Raw genomic sequence first — 21,352 nt, 5'->3', positions numbered from 1 at the left:
GGCAACAGGCCTCTCGGCCCAACAAATTCACACTGACCCTCCAAAGAGTAACCCACCCAGACCCACTCCCCTACCCTATATTTATCCCTGACTAATGCATCTAACAATATGGACAATTTAGCATAGCCAATTCACCTACCTGCACATCTCTGGACTGTGGGAGGAAACAAGGGCACCTTTTGTATCAGCCTACCATGAAGGACGTTGTCAAAGGCCTTGCTAAATTCTACATAGACAACATCTACCATTCTGCCCTCATTAAATTATCTTTGTAATTTCCTCAAAAAACTCAATCAAGTTTGTTAGACACAACCTTCTCCACACAAGCCATCCTGCCTATAGTTAATCAGTTCATATTTTTCCAAATGTGACTAAATCCTGCTCCTCAGAACATAGAACATAGAACGATATAGCGTGGACCGGCCCTTCGGCCCTCGATGTTGCACCGACCTGTGAAATTAACCTGATGCCAATCTAACCTACACCGTTCCATTATTATCCATTTGTGTGTACAATGCCTACTTAAATTCCCTTAACATTGGTAAGTCTACTACTGTTGCAGGCAGGCCGTACCACGCCCCTGCTACTCTCTGAGTGAAAAAACTACCCCTGATATCTGTCCTAAATCTATCACCACTCAATTTAAATCCATGTTCCCTCGTGTTAGCCTTCACCATCCAAGGAAAAAGGCTCTCACTGTCCACCCTATCTAACCCTCTGATTATCTTATAAGTCTCAATTAATTCACGTCTCAACCTTCTTCTCTCCAACGAAACAGTCTCAGTTCCCTCAGCCTTTCCTCATAAGACCTTCCTTCCACACCAGGCAACATCCTAGTAAATCTCCTCTGAACCATTCCCAAAGGTTCCACATCCTTCCTATGATGCGGTGACCAGCACTGTACATAATATTCCAGGTGCGGCCTTACTTCAGGTACAACTGAAGCATGACCTCGTGGCTCCAAAACTCAATCCCTCTACCAATAAACACCAAAACACCATATACCTTCTGAACAACCCTGTGGCAACTTTCAGGATTTAAGCAGCTGGACACTGAGATCTCTCTGTTCATCTACACTGTCAAGAATTTTACCATTAGCCCAGTACTGTGCATTCCTGTTACTTCTTCCGAAGTGAACTACCTGAAACTTTTCCACATTAAACACCATTTGCCACTTCTCAGCCTTGCTCTACATTCCTCTGTAACCCACAACACCCTTCAGCACTATCCACAACTCTGCCTACCTTCGTGTCATCCGCAAATTTACTAACCCATCCTTCTCTGCCCACATCCAGATCATTTATGAAAATGGCAAACAGCAGTGGCCCCAAAACAGTTCACTCTGACTGACCCCACTCCTCAGGTATTTATCCTGCCGTTCACCCCCAAGTTCGCTCTGTCTGACCCTGCTCCTCAGGTATTTATCCTGCTGTTCACCCCCAAGTTCGCTCTGTCCGACCCTGCTCCTCAGGTATTTATCCTGCTGTTCACCTCCAAGTTCGCTCTGTCCGACCCTGCTCCTCAGGTATTTATCCTGCTGTTCACCCCCAAGTTTGCTCTGTCCGACCCTGCTCCTCAGGTATTTATCCTGCTGTTCACCCCCAAGTTTGCTCTGTCCGACCCTGCTCCTCAGATATTTATCCTGTTGTTCGCTCTGAGGTTTACTCTGATTGACCCCACTCCTCAGGTGTTTGTCCTGCTGCTACTGCTGCTGTTCACCCCAGGTTCATTCTCCTTTGCTCTCTTGCTGTTGCTGTCAGTGCTCAGACTATTACACACTTGTTGCAGGAAACAAAATCTCATTCATTAAACATATTAAGTGGTTAATTTACTCTTCAAGTAGCTTATTTGTGATACAAATAAATAGATTGTTTTATTCAGTAACCACAAAAAAGGTAGCTAATCTTTTAACAGCCTCTTACAACTGTCAATCAAAATGTAAACTCAGCCGTCCTTCTGAGATAAGTGGCTGACACCATTGAAAATCAGCCAAATATAATGGGCTTTTTGTGGAAAATAGCAACAATAAAATCTAAAGTATCTTCAGAAACCAATGTAAATGATTTTTTTTTCAATGCATTCTACAAATTGTGTAATTCCATTCTAAATCAATGCAAAATACAAGCAATCTTCTGTCTTGCAAATACCCAGGATGTTTTCCAGTCTTTCAGAGGAGGTATATGTCGAAAATGCCCTGTGTCAGAGTATTGCACAGTCATTCTTCGAGTTATTGTTGTGTAACGGGGAGAATGCAGGTAAGTGGAGTTGAAATGCCCATCAGCCATGATTGAATGGCGGAGTGGACTTGATGGGCCGAATGGCCTTACTTTCGCTCCTATGTCTTATGGTCGAACTTACATTTCTGGTTGTCCAGACAAGAGAGGAATCTATTCTTAATTTCATAGAGAACTTTACTTCTTCTTTTCAAATGCTGCAAAACTAATTCCTAGCTATTTTAATATTAATGTTATGTGTGAAATCAATTGATTAAACAGGGTCTGTACTGAATTTTGGCTAAATAGGTGGAGAACTCTGAAGTGGCAATTAGGCAATAAGCATATTCCATGCTGCAAACACCCAGACTTAACAGTGCTGGATAATAGAATGCACCTTCCAATAGCAAATTCTAATCCCTGCCACTGTACCTCCTATCAATCATGTTTTGGTTGGAGTACCACTGTAATTCGGTAGGATGAACTGGTGGGTCTTTACTGATGTAAAGAGTTTATTCCACCAGAATATTGGAGGCTTCTCTAGTTGAGCGATTTTATATATTCTTCAGAGGATGTGGGCATTCCTGGCTCGGCCAGAATTCATTGCCCAGAGGGCAGTTGAGAGTCCAGAATCACATGTATATCAAAATAGGTAAGGATGGCACTTCCCTTCCCAAAAGGGTATAGGTGAATCCAATGTTTTTTTCTTGACAATCGACAACGACTTCTGATTTCAGATTTTTACTAAATTCAAATTCTACCATCTGCCATAGTAGGATTTGACCCAATTACCTGAGTCTCTGGTTTAATTGCTTAGTGATAATACCACTAGGTCATCACCTACCCTACATGAAAAAATACATCCCCAAATCTAAAATTCTATTATCTAATTTCAGAAAACAGATGTGTCATTGCTGAATTACAGCCTACTACTGATTCTAATTGCTTCTTACAGCCTTACATTTTTTTCAAATCACTGAAAATCCCAGCTTGCAAATGTAAAAAACTTATTGAGAGCTTCAGGCAATTGAAATTAGGTGAAAATAAATAACATTTCCTCAAATATGAATTAATTTTATATTTGGCTAAAATTAAAACTACTTTTTAACTGGACTACATTGCTAAGATTTCCACAAAATAAACCAAAACTCTCAAGTTCACAGTAAATTACAAATCTTGAACAACAATCACAAAAGGCACGTTTACTAAGTGAAACTTCCTTACCTGCCTGTACTCTTCCAAGTCTGTTTTATTTCCAACCAAAACTATTGGGATATCATATGTGTGTCGAACATGATAGATGAGTTCCTTGAACTCTGCAGCTTCCTGGAATGATCGGCGATCGGTGATGGAATAACAGATTATAAAACCCTCTCCACCTCGCATGTATTGGTCCCTCATGGCTGTGAATTCTGCCTGAAGTCAATAATCAAAAACACAAAAGAAAAACACTGATACCAACTCAGCCTTATAACACAGAGACTGAATACTTAACTGCTGTCAAAAAAAAAACAAAGAACTGTGGCTGCTAGTGATCAGAAAGAAACAAATAAATTGCTGGAGAATCTCAGCAGGTCTGGCAGCATCTGTGGAGAGAAAGCAGAGTTAATGTTGCAGGTCCAGTGTCAATGGACTCACCATCTGCTGAGTTTCCCCATTAATTTCTGTTTGTTTGCGAGTTAACTGCAGTCTTCGGATCCTCCTGTACAATGTAAGATATAAACTATCTCATGGACATTCAAGAGCCAAAAGACTATCATTTTGCTCATGTTATATCGAGAAAACTGGATTAGCTCTTCTAGAACAGGGCCATACAGATCATGATGATTCCAGATTGATTCCTTTTTTACATTGGGTTAAATGAAGTCAATTAGTTTGTGGTAAATGAGCCATAATTATTTGTAAACGTTTTAGACTAATGAAGGGCAAAATACAAATATCATTCACAATCATGAATGCAATCTCGTGACCTACATGAAATTGTGTATAAACCACTGGATTCACTGACATTTGGCAGACAAGCCTCAAAATTATACACTCTGCTATTTGGTGGTCTTGTTTGTTTTGGTAAGTGCTGATTAAAAAATCCATACATTGCAGTTAATGTATCTGAAAATTGAAGCCCCTGGTTTATTTTGTATAAGGTAATCAGGTATAAATTTCACCCAATCTGATGACGCCATATAGAATTGGTGGAATAAGGAAGATCTCCTCATAGACTAAGGAACAAAGTTTATCTTGTTAATGTAATATGTCCCCCATTGCAATCAAGAAATAAACAGTATCTTGTTTAGGTTAAAGGTTCTTCTTATGAAGTCTCAGTTGGACGCAACAAACTCTCCCAACCACAGCCTGGCAGAGGTTAGCATTTTACTAGCATTGCAATCAAGAGCACAGCTGGAATTGTAGAGTATAAAAAGTTGTAAGGACAATAATTGACAAAATGAATGAAAACAAAAGGCCAAAAACCTGACTCTGATTACTTTTCTTTAAACAACATGCGTATGCTCTTTCCAAATTAGTTCCAATTACCTTTAACCTTTATGGCACTGTGAATGAGGAAACACTGTGAACTTTGATAATTTGCATTGCACAAAAATAAAGAAATAAAATTTGAATGAGATTCCTATGTCAAATTTGTAAAGTCTCCAGTATTGGATTAGATTAAACTTTCCTTTCAACTACTGATTTTCATCCAATGCTAGCATTTCATGCACAGTTCCTGTCAGGAGTAAATATTAGGTTTAGGGATGTAGTGATTGCAATGAGATTAACCAAATGGACCGCATAGAATATGAGTTCCCTGATTGGGGCTGTTAACCTGGTCCAATTAGGGAGTCCTGGCAGACAGACGAGTAACAGGAGTGTCAGACATCCTGTCAACTCTGAGAGCTGGCTCTGAGGGAGCTGGATCAATGTCAAGGACTTCCCACGTGCACATAAAGAGTGACTTGCTGACAGGATACCGATCGCTGTGGAATTATTTCAGGGAACATACTAGAACAGTAAATCACAGTTTTATTCAAATAAATGATGTAAATAAGATTAAAAAGAAACAAAACAAGGGAGACATTCAACTTTAAATTTCTTAAAATATAGTTGTGAATAGAGTAGGAAAGGATACCAAAAGGAAGGGGAAAAGAACAACTGACCCAGGTCTTGATGTGGTACAAAGCTAATAATAACATTGGAACTTTAGAACAGCGAAGAATTGCAATGGTTTACTGTGCAATACCTCTGCTTCTAATTCCTTTTCAATTATGAACAGTTGAAAACTTCAATTATGGTGTTGGTAAAATTAACATCTTTGAGTCATAGAGGCATAGAGATGTGCAGCAGGGAAACAGACCCTTTAGTCCAACTCAGCCATGTCGACCAGATATCCTAAGTTAATCCAGTCCCATTTGTCAGCCCTTGGCCCATATCCCTCTAAACCCTTCCTATTCATGTACCCATCCAGATAATGTTGCAACCAGCTTCTACCACTTTCTTTGGCAGCTCGTTCCATACATGCATCAACATTTGCATGAAAAGTTTGCCCTTTAGGTCCCTTTTGAATCTTTCCCCTCTCACCCTAAACCTATGCCCTCTTGTTCTGGACTCCAGCAATGCAGGGAAAAGACCTTGTCTATTCATCCTATCTATGCCCTTATGATTTTATAAGCCGCAATAAGGTCATGTCTCAGACTCCAATGTTCCAGGGAAAACAGCCCCAGCCTATTCAGCCTCCCAACTGTAGCTCAAACCCTCCACCTCAGCAACATCCTTGAAATTCTTTTCTGAACCCTTACACATTTCACAACATCCTCTGTATTGCAGGGAGACCAGAATTGCACGCAATACTCCAAAAATGGCCAAACCAATGCCTTGTATAGCTGCAACATGACATCCCAATTCTTATACTCAATGCACTGACCAATAAAGGAAAGCATACCAAATGCCTTCTTCACTATACTATCTACCCGAGACATCACTTTCATGGAATGATGTACCTGCACTCCAAGGTCTCTTTGTGCAGCAACATTTCCCAGGACCCTACCATTAAGTCCTGCTCTGATTTGCCTTTCTAAATTTCAGCACCTCAAAATATCCAAATTAAACTCCATCTGCCACCCCTCAGCCCATTGGCCCATCTGATCATGATCCCGTTGTACTCTGAGGTAATCTTCGTCATTGTCCACTACACCTCCAATTTTAGTGTCATCTGCAAACTTACTAACTTTACCTCCTAGGTTCACATCCAAATCATCTATATAAATGATGAAAAGCTATGGACCCAGCACCGAATCTTGTGGCACACCACTGGTCACAGCCTCCAGCCTGAAAGACAACCATCCACCACTACCTTCTAATTTCTCCCTTTGAGCCAGTTCTTTATCCAAATGGCTAGTTCTCCCTGTATTCCATGTGATCTAACCTTGTTAACCAGTCAACCATAAGGAACCTTTTCAAACCCCTTTCTGAAGTCCATAAAGATCACTTGTTGAATAATATGTAACAGCATACCAACTTCATGAACCAACACCTTCACAGGCCTTCAAAAGTTAATTTTATAATTTTAGAATGTCAAATGAGTTCATGATGTTCAAAAATTTTATCCATTCTTGAAAAACATTTTTAAAAATCTCAATGTCCATTTTGCACAGTGATAAGTTTATTTCAATATCTGAAGATTTTAAATTAAATAAGTAGACTGCTGTGCGTGAATGCTTCAAATTAGTTGATTAGATTTAGATTATATTGTCACATGGACTCAAATACAGAAGTACAGTGAAAAGTGTACAATGTTGCCACACATGGTGCCATCTTAGGTAAGAGAACGAGAGTTAATAAGTTAAGCATTTTCTTCATAGAATAAGTAGAAAAATAAAGAGTTAAACTAACGGTTTACATTAAAGTCTTTCATAGTTCAAAGTAGGAAAACAAAGGAATGAGTTAAAAGTTCAACAGTCTTTGATGAATCCTCCATTTATTTCCTCTCTGGGAGACCTCAGCTGCTATGAGCTGCCGAGAGACCAGGCTGAGACCTGCTACAGTGCTAGGAAGGGGAAAACACAAAAAAGGGGGAATAAAAGAGAAAAAAATTGGAAAAGAAAGAGAAGGAAATGAGAAATAAACTGAAGCAGCAGAGGAGCTTCAGATGGATTGTCTTACTCCACCGCCATCTTGATTATCTCTCTGTACGCTGACATCACTGCTTCTGTAATTTCAGGTTGCCCTTGATTTGGCGCCAGGTTTAAATTGTCATTTCAGAAAAAGGCAAACCATAGCCCAAAGACCTTTCGATCCTAACAGGCAAATTTGTTTGCAGTGAACATGATGAACCCTGCTTCACTGCTAACTGCAACATCCAGTCATTGAATTTTCATTTGTAAGTAATTTTCAAAAAGTAAATATCTAACATGAAAATTAGTATACATTATCAAGCTTACTTTGAAAATCTGAATATAATTATTTATGTATATAATTATGCTGGAGAATTGTTCACAATGATTTAATGACTCAAAATTGAAGCTAAGTTAAAAAAAACTAAAAATAATTCAGAAATTCAGAAGTTGTATAGACAGGCCATGATCTCATCATGAAGCAAATGTCTCTCTGCCACGTCCACTTTGGTGTTTTCATTAAAATTGCAGCCCTGTAAATGTAACCAGCCATAAACTCCTCTCAGACCTACTTTAATTCATTCGCCACTATCATTTCATTAAGATTCCAGTTCTTTGGGGACTGGGGATCTTCCAAGCTCTTTGGGGATCTGTCATAGGTATTCAGACCAAAGTCACCCTTATCATAATATTGTATAAAATACATGTTTAACTTGAAGGTTTAACTTCGTTTCTCTCCACAAAAAGCTGTCAGAATTGCTGAGTAATTCCAGCACACTTACATTCATTTCCAATTTTAAAATTCAAATTTTCAGCATTTTGCTTTTACTTCATCACTATCTCTGTTGGGTCAATCTTGAACTCCAGCACTAAAATGTAATTAATCAGTGGAATATGATCATCACGGGTAAGGCCATCATTTGTAGCCCATCTCTAATTGCTCAAAAAGATCATGGTAAGTATCTCGAAGTTCAAGAATTTTGATCCAGTGATAGTGAATGAATGTTGATATAGGTCCAAGTAAGAATGGTGCCTGACTTGGACAATACTTGTAAGAGGTGGTGTTACTGCGCATCTGCTATCTATTCCTCCTAGCTGGTCAAGCTTTGTGGGTTTGGAAGGTGCTGTCAAAGGAAGCTTGGTGAGTTGCTGCCATGCATTTTGTCGATGTGTATATTGCAATCACAGTGCTTCATTGGTGGAGGGAGCAAATGGCATGTTATTCATGGGGGTTGCTTTGCCTTGATGTGATTTGTTGAAACTACATTCACTCAAGCAAGTGGGGACTATTCCATCCCATTAACAAGAAGGCAACAGACTAGTGGTATTGTTACTGGACTGTTAATCCTGGAAATGTTCTGGTGACCTGGGTTTGAATCCCTCCATGAGAGATGGTAGAATTTGAATTCAAGAAATATCTGGAATTAAGAGTTTAATGATGACCATGAATCCATTGTCGACTGTTGGGAAAAACCCATCTGTTTCACGAATGTTCTTTAAGCAAGGAAGCTGCCATCCTCATGTGGTCTGATCTACATGTGAGTCCAGACCCACAGCAATGTGGTTGATTTTTAACAGCCCTCTGGGCAATTAGGAATGGACAATAAATGCCACCCTAGCCAGTAATGCTGTCATCCATGAATGAATAAAAAAAAACTCCTGACTTGTAGTTCATGAATAGACAATAGACTTTGAGGAAACAGGAGGTTAGTTACTCAGCACAAGCTTTGTAGCCTCTGACCTGCTTTTGTAGTCACAGCATTTATATGGCTAGTCCAGTCAAGTTTCTGTTGAAACTTTATTGCTGGAACAGTACAGCAGGTCAGGCAGCATCCAGGGAACAGGAGATTCGACGTTTCGGGCACAGGCCCTTCTTCAGGAATCCTGAAGAAGGGCCTGTGCCCGAAACATCGAATCTCTTGTTCCCTGGATGCTGCCTGACCTGCTGTGCTGTTCCAGCAATAAAGTTTCAACTTTGATCTCCAGCATCTGCAGACCTCACTTTCTCCTCAGTCAAGTTTCTGGTCATGCTTAGTTTAGCAGTTTAATCTTTCAGATTAATTTGCAGATGGATAACAGTTGCTTGGCTTCCATAGCTCTGGATAACAGAGTTACATTCTTTATTATACTTCATTGTCAGTTCATTTATCTGAATCTTTATTACTAATATTTTGACAATGAAATAGTTCAACATATTATTTGGAACATCCCTCTCTATTCTGGATAAACGTGTTTAGGTGAATTTAGAAAATAATAGATCAGGAACAACTTTCTGCTGTTTATAGTAATTGTGTGAGCAGCAGGTGGGGAATACACAAATTGACTTTGAGGAGACAGCAAGAGACCTGTGTACTTATTGGGGTCAGATCTCATTATCATGCAGTCAGTGAGGTTTTAGCTTGAGTTGTGCTCCCAATAGGTATTGATTTTGAAGTGGGGAACATGGCTGCTTTTCAAAGACATGTAACACAAGTTTAAAAAAGGAGAAAGAAGGAACAGAGTGGAGCTGCCAATGGCATATATTCTGTATTGACAGCATTAAGTACATAAGCTTCAAATCCCAGAAACCACTTCCTCAAGCTTCATCCAGATTTACTCAACAACAGGTTCTGATCCCTGTTGTATCATTCCAAAGGGGTGTTCATTTAACATTTATATTCCAATATTTCTTTAGGTCTTAGTCACGTGGAAGGAAGTTGCGCCCTTGTGAAAAATAATTAAATTTACAAAATCTTTCAGGTTGTTTTTCTCACTCTTGAAAACTCTTCTGATCTTCCTTCTGAAGTAGCTGCAACACTAAACCTCAATCCTTGAGGAGAACCTGCTTGTCTTTGAAGCTGTTAACTTTGATTGTGAATTGTTATTTCTTCACTAAAATGAAACCTATTAATGGTTTATATGAGGGAGCTAAATCTGATATCTCCAGGTTTGTGAACAACACAAAACTGAGAGGATAAACTATGAGGAGGATGCAAAGATGCTTCAATGTAAATTAGACAATTTGAGCGAGTGGGCAATGTGGATAAATGTGGGGTTATCCACTTCGGTAGTAAAAATAGGAAGACAGATTATTTTCTGAAGGGCAATTGATTGGGGATGGAGGAAGTGCAACGAGACCCAATTGTTCTTGTACACCAGTCTTGTACCTGCATGAAAGTAAGCATGCAGGTACAGCAGGCAATGAAGAAGGCAAAATTATGTTGGCCTTTATAATATGAAAATTTGAGTATAGAAACAAGGATTTCTTGGTGCAATTGTACAGGGCCATATCGAGACTACATTTGGAACATTTGTGAGCAGTTTTAGTCTTCTCATCCATGGAAGGATGTTCTGACTATGCAGGGAATGCAACAAAAGTTTACCAGACTAATTCCTGAGATGGCAGGACCAATGTATGAGGAAGGCTAGATCAGTTAGAACTATATTCACTGACATTTAGAACCTTGAGGGGGATCTCGGAGAAACCTAGAAAATTCTAACAGGACTAGACAGTAATCTTCGCAATAGCCAGGGAGTCCAGAACTAGTGGTCACAGTCTAAGGCTATGGGGTAGGCCATTTAAGACTTAGACAAGGATAAATTTCTTCACCACAAAGTGGGGTCCTGTGGAATTCTCTGCCACACTAAGTGGATGAGGCCAAAACATTGAATGTTTTCAAGAAGGAGTTCGATATAGTTTGTAGAGCTAAAGGGTTCAAAGGGATTAAGCAGAAACAGGGGACTGAGTAGCTTGTATGATCAGCTATGAGCATATTGAATGGTGGAGCAGGCGTAAAGGGCTGAATAGCGTAATACTTACATTTTGAGTTTCTTGGTTTCCAGGATGGTCAATCTCATTCCCATATCCTGCAGCTTTGAGAATATATTAGAAAATCCATCACAGATTTTCTTTCAATGAACATGTGGAATAGATTCTTTGAAAACATTAATCGGCAATTCAATCTGAGGTCATGAAAGCACTCAAACCATGAAGGGCACTACATAAATACAAGCTATTTTTTAACTCTAAGTTTACTTTGACCTTGATTCCCAAAATTCAAGCTGTGCATTCTATTCATCTGTCAACTCACTTTTTCAACTTCATTGTCTGTGACATTTTGACGTTGTGACATTGCCTGCCTCCAGCCATATTTTACTTCAAATGTAATTGAAACTTAGCACTTGGGTGAAGAATGGAATGCCAACATCAATTCTATTGTAAACAATTCATCCAAAGTTTCACTGCAATGGTTCATCGCAATGGCTATGTTGGAGGAAGTAGGCCGCAGCAGTAAGCTGATTTACCACTTGTTCCCATGCTCCCAGGTCACAGTCTGGTCATTGTGGACTCAATAGCATCACATTGTAAAAGCCTGCACATGCCATGGATGAGAGAATTGCTTTTCAATATCTCTTTTCTTATTTCTCTGATTAATACTCTGACTCCAAAGCCATTAACATTGAAATTATCGTCCTGCTTTTTTAAATTGCTCCTTGGCTTCACTGTACTTTCCATTTGCATCATCATTTATTACATGTGAGCAAATACATGGCAGATACAGTTATATTGTGGATATTTGTGAGTTATCCTCTTTGGGAGCAAAAATAGCAAGGCAGGCTATTATTTGATTGGCTGTAAATTGACTGAGAGAGATGTTCATGAGACCTGGATGTCCTTGTGCACCAGTCACAGAAAGTAAGCATTTAGGTGCAGCAGCAGGGAAAGAGGTCAAACTGTATGTTGGCATTCATAGTGAGAGTATTCGTGTACAGGATCAGGGATGTCTTGTTGCACAGTTGTAAAGATTTTAACACAAATAACAATGATTTCAATGTGTTTCCTCACACCATCATTTTACAGGTATTCAATTCCAGATTAATTTACCTCTATTTCAACTCTTCAATATTTATACTTAATCAACTTCTCTTCATTCTAGTTTTTTGGACGACAGACACCATTTTATGATTCCACTTGAAGTTTGCTCAGTATGAACCTTCAACAGTTCTGATGATTTAAATTTTGTCAGTTTTAATAATGTGAACATTTCTATCCAACAATGCTTTAAAACTTCACAAACTAAAACATTGACGATAGTGACCTGTTTTCCCTGAACTAAACTTCATTCTTCTGCTAGGACATAGTTAAAATTAGCTTCTGAACTCAATAAAAACTGAAAGAACTACAGATGCTGTTAAGTCAGAAACAAAAACAGAAGTTCTTGGAAAGGCTCAGGTGACCATTCCTCAAAGGGATTGTATGGCCACGGTAAAGAGAAAATGGCAGGAGCCTTCAAACAGGAAATTCCAAAATAGGTGTAAAACGTCAGAGGAATCATGGATATACAGAGACTGGACCAGGGGAAAAAATATTGAGTCAAGCTGGGAAGAAATGAGTTCTGTGGGGCAAGGGCAGGCTGAAACAATTGGTCTGCACTGACAGTCCTGTTTGTGGATTTTCAGAAGGAGGTAGAAGTGAGCTCTGTTGGGCTGGGGGACTATCAGCTTGGAGGCAGTTGGGGGGAGGGTTGAGTGGGGAGGGCAATCATCAGATGAAATGTGGTCAGTGACTGTAGTTGATACAATGGCCATGGTGGGGTCATAGTCCAGGGCAGGATAGGAGGAATTATTTGAGAGCTGCGCTCAGTATCTGCAATGTAGAGGTCAATATGCTAGACTACAACAGCACTACCCTTATCGGCAGGCTTAATAATAAAGGCAGGGTCGGATTTCAGCACACGGAGTGCAGACACTTTGAAGGGGGATAGATTGGATTGGGTGATTGACGCTTTACGCCAGTTTTGGAATTTCCAGTTTGTAGGCTCCAGTCGCCTCCTCTTTACCATAGATGATACAATCCCTTTACACATCTATCCCCCACCAGGACGGTCTCAGGGCTCTCTACTCCATCCTGGAGTAAAAGTTTGAACCATCCCCACTCACCACCACCCTCCTCTGTCTGGCCGAGTTCGTCCTCCCTCTGAACAACTTCTCCTAGAACTCCTCTTGCTTTGGTCAGGTCAGAACCATGGGTACCTGCAGGATCCCCAGTTATGCCTGCCTCTTTGTGGGCTACATGGACCATTCCTTGTTCCAGTCCTATTCTGACCCTCACCCACAACTCTTTCTCCGATATATCGATAATATCATCAGTGCTGCTTCCTTCTCTCATCCGGAATTGGAAAAGTTCATCGGTTTTGCTTCAAATTTCCACCCCGCCCTCACTTTCACCTGGTCTATCTCTGACACTTCCTTGACATTTCTGTTTCTGTTTCTGGGGATACACTGGCCATTAATATCCACTACAAACCCACTGACTTCCACAGTTACCTGGACTATATATTCTCACACCCTGTTCCATTCTCCCAGTTTCTGCGCCACTGTCGCATATGTTCCAATCATGTAAACTTCAATAAGGGTGCCTTCAAAATGTCCATCTTCTTCCTCAACCAATGATTCCCCAGCACCGCTGTTGACAGAGCCCTCAACTGCATCTGACCGATCTCCCACACTTCAGCCCTCACCCCTCTCTTCCCTTCCACAACAGCAATAGGGTTGCCCTAGTCCTTACCTACATCCCACCAACCTCCACATCCAAAAAATCACCAGCCGCCATTTCTGCCACCTCCAGTGAGACACCACCACCAGTCACATAGTCCCCTCCCCTATCTTGCCCACCTTCCGCAGGGACCATTCCATCCTGAACACCATAGTCCACTCTTCCTTCACTCGTAATTCCTCCCTCAAAAGCCCCATTTCACTTTCCCTTGCAACCACGAAAGGTGTAACACTTGCCCATTTATCTTCTCCCTCTTCAGTATCCAAGGGCCTAAACATACCTTCCAAGTGAAGCAGCACTTTTCATGCAACTCACACAATCTAACCTACTGCATTCACTGCTCACAATGTGGTCTCCTCTACATCGGGGAAACGAAGTGTAGACTGGGTGACCACTTCACAGAACACCCATGTTCTGCCCATAAAAAAAAGACCCTGAGCCTCTAGTTGCCTGCCACTTTAACACACCACTCTGTTCCCTGGCCAACACCTTGACTCAGGAAATTCCATTCCAAGTGATCTGGTTTGCTGCAGTACTCCAGCGAAGTTCAGTGCAAGTTCAGTGCAAGCTGGAAAAACAACACCTCATTTTCCACCCTTCAGTTCTCCAGATTCAATGTCGAGTTCAATAATTTTAGTGCCTGAACTCCCTCATGTCCTAGCCTCCCAATCCCACACACCAGGCCTTTTTATCCTAGTCTGCCATTACACACTACCTACTGTTAGTCACTAACAGTCAGAACTAACAGCCATTCACCCTCCCAGCCAGATGATCATTGACTCTGTTGCCTGTCCAACTGTTGGCTCTCTTTGAGCTATTGTTTATTCCTTACCCTTACTCCTTACCCTCTCCACCCACCCTATTTTCTGCATGTAAACGAATATTTTCTGAGTTACTTTCAGTTCTGAGGATGGGTTACCGGACCTGAAACATTAACTCTGATTTCTCTTCACAGAAGTTGCCAGACTTGCTAAGCTTTTCCAGTAACTTCTGTTTTTTCTTTTAAACTCAACTCTTGATTCTTCTAAATTTTTGAACCTTCTGTTCTGAAGTCATAATGAAGCCAGTGGTCATGATTTATTTTTTCTATCTGTCAGAAACTCAACAACATAGACATTGACACCAAAGGAAATCCTGCCAAGCACTTTACCAAATTTCCAAGCTTTCTCAGAATTGATGTACTTTCTCAACCATTTTCTAGCCTGCCTTCTAGCAGATACTGGGAATCTGAAACAACTACAGAGAATGCTGGAGAAACTCAGCAGGTCTGGAAGCAACAGCAGAGAGAAGAATACTAATGTTTTAAGTCTGGTTATGGCACTTCTTCAGAACTGTTCTGAGTTTCTCCAGCATACTTTAAACTTGTTTCACCTTTACAGAACTGATACACATCTATCTGCCCTATATTTTGAAAACCTAATCACGATATGTAATATATAATACACTTTTCATTACAATACCTATCCTTGACAACAGTCCCATAATGACTAAGCTTTTAATCACAGAATCCCACACTGACCCTCTGAATAGTAACCCACCTAGGCACATTCCCCCTCCCTTATTACTCACATTTACCCTGTCTAATGCACCTAACCTACACATCCCTGAGCACTATGGGAAATTTAGCATGGCCAATTCACCTAAAGTGCAAATCTTTGGATTGTGGGAGGAAACCAGAGCACCCAGAGGAAACCCACAAGGACACGGGGAGAATGTGCAAACTCCACGCAATCACCCGAGGCTGGAATCAAACCCGGGTCCTTGGCACTGTGAGCCATTGTGCCAACCACATGTTTGATGTATCATAGTTATGTATTCTCTGAAACTGAAATGCTTCATATATGGCAGTTAAAATCAGTAATGAGAATTTTGGATGTAGTGAACAGATGCCCCAGATTTTCCCAGCCCACAATTCAGGCACAAACTAACCAGATCACTTGGAATGGAATTTCCAGAGTTTCACTATACCCAAGTATTTTTCAGCAGTCTATCAAACTCTCCAACTGAAAATATCCCTGACCAAAAGAATTAGTCGTACCCCCAACTTACAAATACAAGGACCAAATGAGGGTTCCTTCATATTGTGATCAAATTTTCTTGCACCTCAGGGATCAATGATATAGTTCTGGTGTTTAATTGAAACTTTTTAATTATTTTACAAAATATAACTTTAGGAGAATCTGCTTTGTATTTGTGTTTTTCAAAAGGCAAACTGTCGCAGAGAGGAATTTTCTCAGATCCAGAGTTAAAACATAATTGAACGCCCTTGCCAATAGCAGGTATGGTGACAGGTATTCGCTTAGATCAGAGGGTGGTCAGTTGGAACCCCAATACCTTACCACTACCACTTCAATTAAGTCCTGTAAGAGATTGCCACTAAAAATAAGCATGTGGTTGCTGTTATGACTGGGTGAAAAGACTGAATTGGCTCCCCTCTTTTCAATGTCAGCATTTGGCTGCAACAAAGATCTATTTTTATCATGCACTTATTACATTTCAATTAACTTAAAGTTTAATGGCTCAGGAATGAAAGAGCTAACTACAAGCTTTCTTGAATGAAAGAAAGGGGAATTTTATAGTTTCCCAACCCAGAGGAAAGTAATGTGACATCAAACACATAAAACACAGGTCTGAAGTTTTTAAAGGGAAGAACATTACATACAGAAATTAAGATCAAAGTTTGCATTTTTAGAAGTTCTTAAATTTCTTGATGTGTTTGATTTAACTTGATACCACAACTGTTTCATCAATGAGTTGACTCCTCCGCACAGCAAAATTTATACATATCTTGATATCTTTAAGTTCTTGGTGAAGGGGCATTTCTCTGATTTATTTTGCACATTGTCTTCTGAGAGAAAAACAGGAAGAGGCAGAGTTTAAGTCTGCCCGTTCTGATGTCAGGAATCCATAACCTTCTCTCTCTTTCTCCCCAAAAGTATTTGCCTGAACTATAGTATCTTTGTTTACTCCCAAACCTGGCTTCATTGTCTTTTCTAATTTCATAGAATCATAGAATCCCTACAAAGCAGGCCATTTGGCCCACTGAGTTCACACTGCCCCTCTGAAGAGCATCTCAATCAGACCCACCCTCTACCCTTTCCCTGTAACTCTGCATTTCCTGTGGCTAATGTATCTACCCTGCACATCCCTGGACACTATGGGCAATTTAGCATGGCCAATCCACCCAACCTGCACATCTTTGGATAATTTGTTGGTGACTTACATCCAATATGCAAAATTTCTAGAAATGAACAAGAGATATAGATTTGAATGACTGGTTTCATGCTAATTGTAGCTCAGTCTGGGTTTTGTTTATTGATGCTTTCATGAACTAACTCATTTTGCAGTCAGTTGGTAATCACAGCCATCCTAAGTCACTATTTATCCTTTGACAAAAAACAAGTCATTATCCATGAAAGATGATAGAAGTTAAAAATTGAAAGCATATTTTTAACATAATCATATCATTTGCACATTGACGTTCTAGCTGTTTTTTGGCCATATGGATCTGAAATGTTGTCTAAATCATGAATTTTCAATATTATATTTTCTTTTCCCCCATCAATCTACCATAGTCTAAAGATTTTTTTTCCACCTTAACTCTAATTCATGGCATCATGTGGCAAATTAATGTCCACTTAAAAGCTTCATCACACCACAGTTCAGATAATACAATGGCTCAGCATGAGGGGAGCACACTAAGTGAATCCTACTTCCAGACTCCTGCTTTATTCAAAAGTACTCAGTATCTGATTGAGGGATTCAAAGGGGGCCCAGCAAAGAGCTAAACTTGCTCTTAATGTGAAACCCCCTCTGAGGTTCAGCACCTCATGACCTCCATCTCCCCATCCAGTGACAATCTTTGTCCTCAGGTGTGTACAATTCCAACTGCTGCCACCACATTCCGGATGGCACTGCTGGCAAATACATTTGCTGGCAAATAATTGGCTGGTCTTTTTAGGCCAGTGGCATGCTATTGGGTCATTGATTCCAGGGATGGCCTTTTCTAAAAGAAGCAGTTCTCATGTCAGCTCTTTAGCTGGTGGCCAAGATCACTCTTTTGTTCCACTAGATACTAACCACAGCAGTGTGCAGCTGTCAGAGAGAAAAAAGTAACAGCATCATATGTATATTAAATACAAACAGTTTTAGACAGTTTGACTTTCTTATCCTCTTTTAGGATATGGCAGAACGCTTGCTCCTGTGTCTTCTACTCTGTGTTAATAGGATGTTTCTGATTCACTAAATTTGAAATCAATGCTATTCATCTTTAAAGCATAACTTTCATATTTCTGTTTGCAAATTGATGAAATGAAAATTTGTGCCAGAGTACCAGCTTAAGGCAACTGTGCTTGCACAATTAAGTTTGGTGCTCCTGGGCTGTGTGGAGGGGACCAGCTCCTGAATGCTTTTAATTGACCCTCTGGAATGTGCATAAATAACTCCACAGAGGCATGTATCCTGTCACCCTTTATTTACACCTGGAGAGTCCTTGACACTGATCCAGCTCCCTCAGAGCCAGCTCTCAGAGTGAACAGGATCTTTGACATGGTAAAAACAAGGACTGCAGATGATGGAAACCAGATTCTAGAATAGAGTGGTGCTGGAAAAACACAGCAGGTCAGGCAGCATCCAGGGAGCAGGAAAATCGACATTTCGGGCATCAGGAATACCAGCATCCTGGCAAAACCTGTGTAATGGAAGACTATGTGATAACAAAACCTGGTGTGGGGTAGGGGGCTAGGACATGGAGGAGTTCAGGTCCTAAAATTATTGAACCTGATATGGGGTTCAGAGGGCTGTAGGGTCTCCAACGGAAAATGAAGCGTTGTTCTTCCAGCTTGTCTGATCTTAGCTGGAGCACTGCAGCAAGCCTGAGACAGGGATGTTGGCCAGGAAACAGGGTGGAGTATTAAAGTGCCAGGCAAGTGGAAGCTCAGGATCTTTTTTATGTGCAAAAACGTAGATGTTCTGTGAAGTAGTCACCCAGACTGTGCTTTGTTTCCCCAGTGTAGAGGAGACCACATTGTGAACAGTGAATGCAGTCGACTGGGTTGTAAAAAATATAGGTAAAGTGCTTCTTCACCTGGAATGATGAATAATTGTTTTTCAGACTGGAGGAAATGTAAAAATGTAGAATCCCAAGGTTCAGTGTTAAGTCTCTTATACTTTCTAATATATATTAATGAACTAGGCCTTGGAGTAGAAGTCCAATCTTAATATTTTTAGATGACATGTAAACTGTAGTCAGCATTCACTGCCCAACTTGAGGATGGAAAGGCCAGCTGACAGTTGACTAGCAGCAAGACCACTGGCACAGATAAAATCCTGACCAAAATATAGCAGAGAATCACACTCAGCTCAAGTCTACGATCTTATCTCCCTCATTTGAAAAAGGATAGATAGTATGCCAGGAGATCTTCAATACACCGAAATTGTGATCATCTTCGAGAAAGTAGAGAAGACAGGTTGTGGTAACTCCAGGGGAATCTCTTTGCTGTCCACCACAGGAAAGGTCATTGCAAAGGTCCTGGTGGAGTAAGATGCTTGTCCAATGGCAAGGATAGCCAAGACGATTCGAAACCAAGGTCCATAGCACGGATATGGACAAACACAAATAGACACGCTATGGCCATTAATTTCTCCAACCTAGGAGCCAACAGTTCTGCTTCCTTGTGGGTTGGTATCAAAATGGAGGGAATACACCATGCTAGTCAGTCTTGTAAGATTAGCAAAGACTCAATACAGCTGCAACAGCAGGCTGCATGCTTTGCGAAAGGCCAGTCAAATTCTCCCTCATGCAGTTTTCCAATCTCTTCCTGTATGTTCAGCTAATTTATTAATTACACCATTACTTAGAGTCACAGAGACATAGAGTCATACAGCACAGAAACAGACCTTCAGTCCAACTAGTTCATGCCAACCATAATCCCAAACTAAAATAGTCCCATATCCCTCCAAACATTTCTTATTCATGTGGTTATCTGAACATCTTTTAAATGCTATAACTGTACCTGCATACACCACTTCCTCTGGAAGTTCATTTCACACATTCTGTGTAAAAACATTGCCACTTGTGACTTTTTCAAAATCTTTCTCCCCTCACCTTAAAAATACGTCCCCTCATCTTGAAGTCCCCCAAGTTAGAGAATAGATACCACTCATTCAACCTATCTATATTCCTCATGCTGGAGATCTGAAATAAAAAAAACAAATAGCAGGTTTGGCAGCAGCTGTGGAGAGGGCAGCAAAGTTAATGCTTCACGTCTGAAATGATTCTCCACTGGAACTGGTGATTATCTCAATGGGCAATGAAAGATCCCAAATGGTTTAATTCATGACTTGCAAAATGCTGTTAAATGAGGAGAGATAGGTTTGTGGGACAGAGAGTGTTGGCCTGCTCTAAGAGATTTCGCTGGCAATACAGAGTAATGGAATAGTCTTGGTTTTAAAAAATGGGTTAGAGTACGTCTAAAAGCTTCAGGTTGAGATGATATGGCTGCTCTCAGAAAGCAGGGGAATTAGCTGGAATCTGGTGGGTCCTGATTTAGTCTGAGCCGGGGGAATAACAGATGCTCCTGTTTTGTTAGTAGACCTATTTGATATACTTGTGAGAGTGTTCATGAGACTCTGAACATTCTCAATTTTTGGTTGCAAGATTTGCATTGCTCTCACGTACTCTGAGTTGGGGTGTAGGGGCCAGGGTGCAATGGGGCTGGGGGAGTTGGGATAGGGAGGAATAAAGTGTGAATAGCCAATAAAATTGCAAGAGGAGAATGAAAGCCTGTTAACCCAGCACAGAAACAAAATGCCTAAAAACAACATTTCTAGCATAAACTGGAAAAATATAAAGAGTCTCTTAATTGAAATAACTTTAATATGAGCAAAGGAAGAGTGATTAAAAATAATTCTGAAATCAAGCCGACAGATTGGTGCAAATCCATTATGCTGAGCATAAGAAGATAGTACATATGTGGAGCAGATTACTAGCATTTATCATAGAATAGAAAGCTTAATGCATTTCCAAGAGGAATTAGGTCTTCTCAACAAATCTGATTCAGGGTTATTAAAACTGCAAAACTGAACAGAAATGGGCTAGCTGGACCAAAATTGTATTTATGTAAGAAAATAGTAAACTCTTCAGGCAAAGAACAGAGAACTAATTTAACAAGAGCACAACTTTGTATGTAACTTTATGTTTCATCATACTACTGAAAGATTGAACATGTTTTTTGCAGCATCTTCTCCAGGTATAACAATATTGTGACTAAATGTGAACATTCTGACAATATTGTGGAGGCTGACATAGGGTTTTTCCATTTCTTATGAGATATGATTTCATCATATCGCTGCTTAACCCCCTGTGTTGGGGTTTCCCATTCCACAGCTTTTCAGGCCACCAGAATACTTCATATCGAGGCCACATTCAAACATATTCATACTGATATTCTTTTCTCTCGTTTTCTTTTAAAGACAAAATTTAAAAATAACCAAAAAAC

The 21,352-nt window shown here is 40.3% G+C and overlaps 1 protein-coding gene and 1 long non-coding RNA gene across 3 annotated transcripts in view; one reads left to right on the top strand and one right to left on the bottom strand.

Annotated features, from left to right (window-relative positions):
• Positions 1 to 21,352, bottom strand: part of rit1 (Ras-like without CAAX 1) — a 302,874-nt gene that overhangs the window by 137,637 nt on the left and 143,885 nt on the right. For both annotated transcript variants that reach the window (XM_043701395.2, XM_043701404.2), the window contains one exon: positions 3,438 to 3,629. In XM_043701395.2, the coding sequence (XP_043557330.1) occupies positions 3,438 to 3,629 (192 nt within the window). The remainder of the gene's footprint in view (positions 1 to 3,437; positions 3,630 to 21,352) is intronic.
• LOC148152184 (uncharacterized) overlaps positions 1 to 21,352 on the top strand; it is a 278,077-nt gene that overhangs the window by 204,913 nt on the left and 51,812 nt on the right. The window lies entirely within an intron of this gene.

This window comes from Chiloscyllium plagiosum, unplaced genomic scaffold (genome assembly GCF_037043375.1).
Source record: "Chiloscyllium plagiosum isolate Xiang-an unplaced genomic scaffold, Cpla_swu_hap1 HiC_scaffold_1, whole genome shotgun sequence".
NCBI lineage: Eukaryota > Metazoa > Chordata > Chondrichthyes > Orectolobiformes > Hemiscylliidae > Chiloscyllium > Chiloscyllium plagiosum.
Note: the sequence above shows the minus strand (reverse complement) of the source record. Positions and strands in the feature narration are given on the sequence as shown.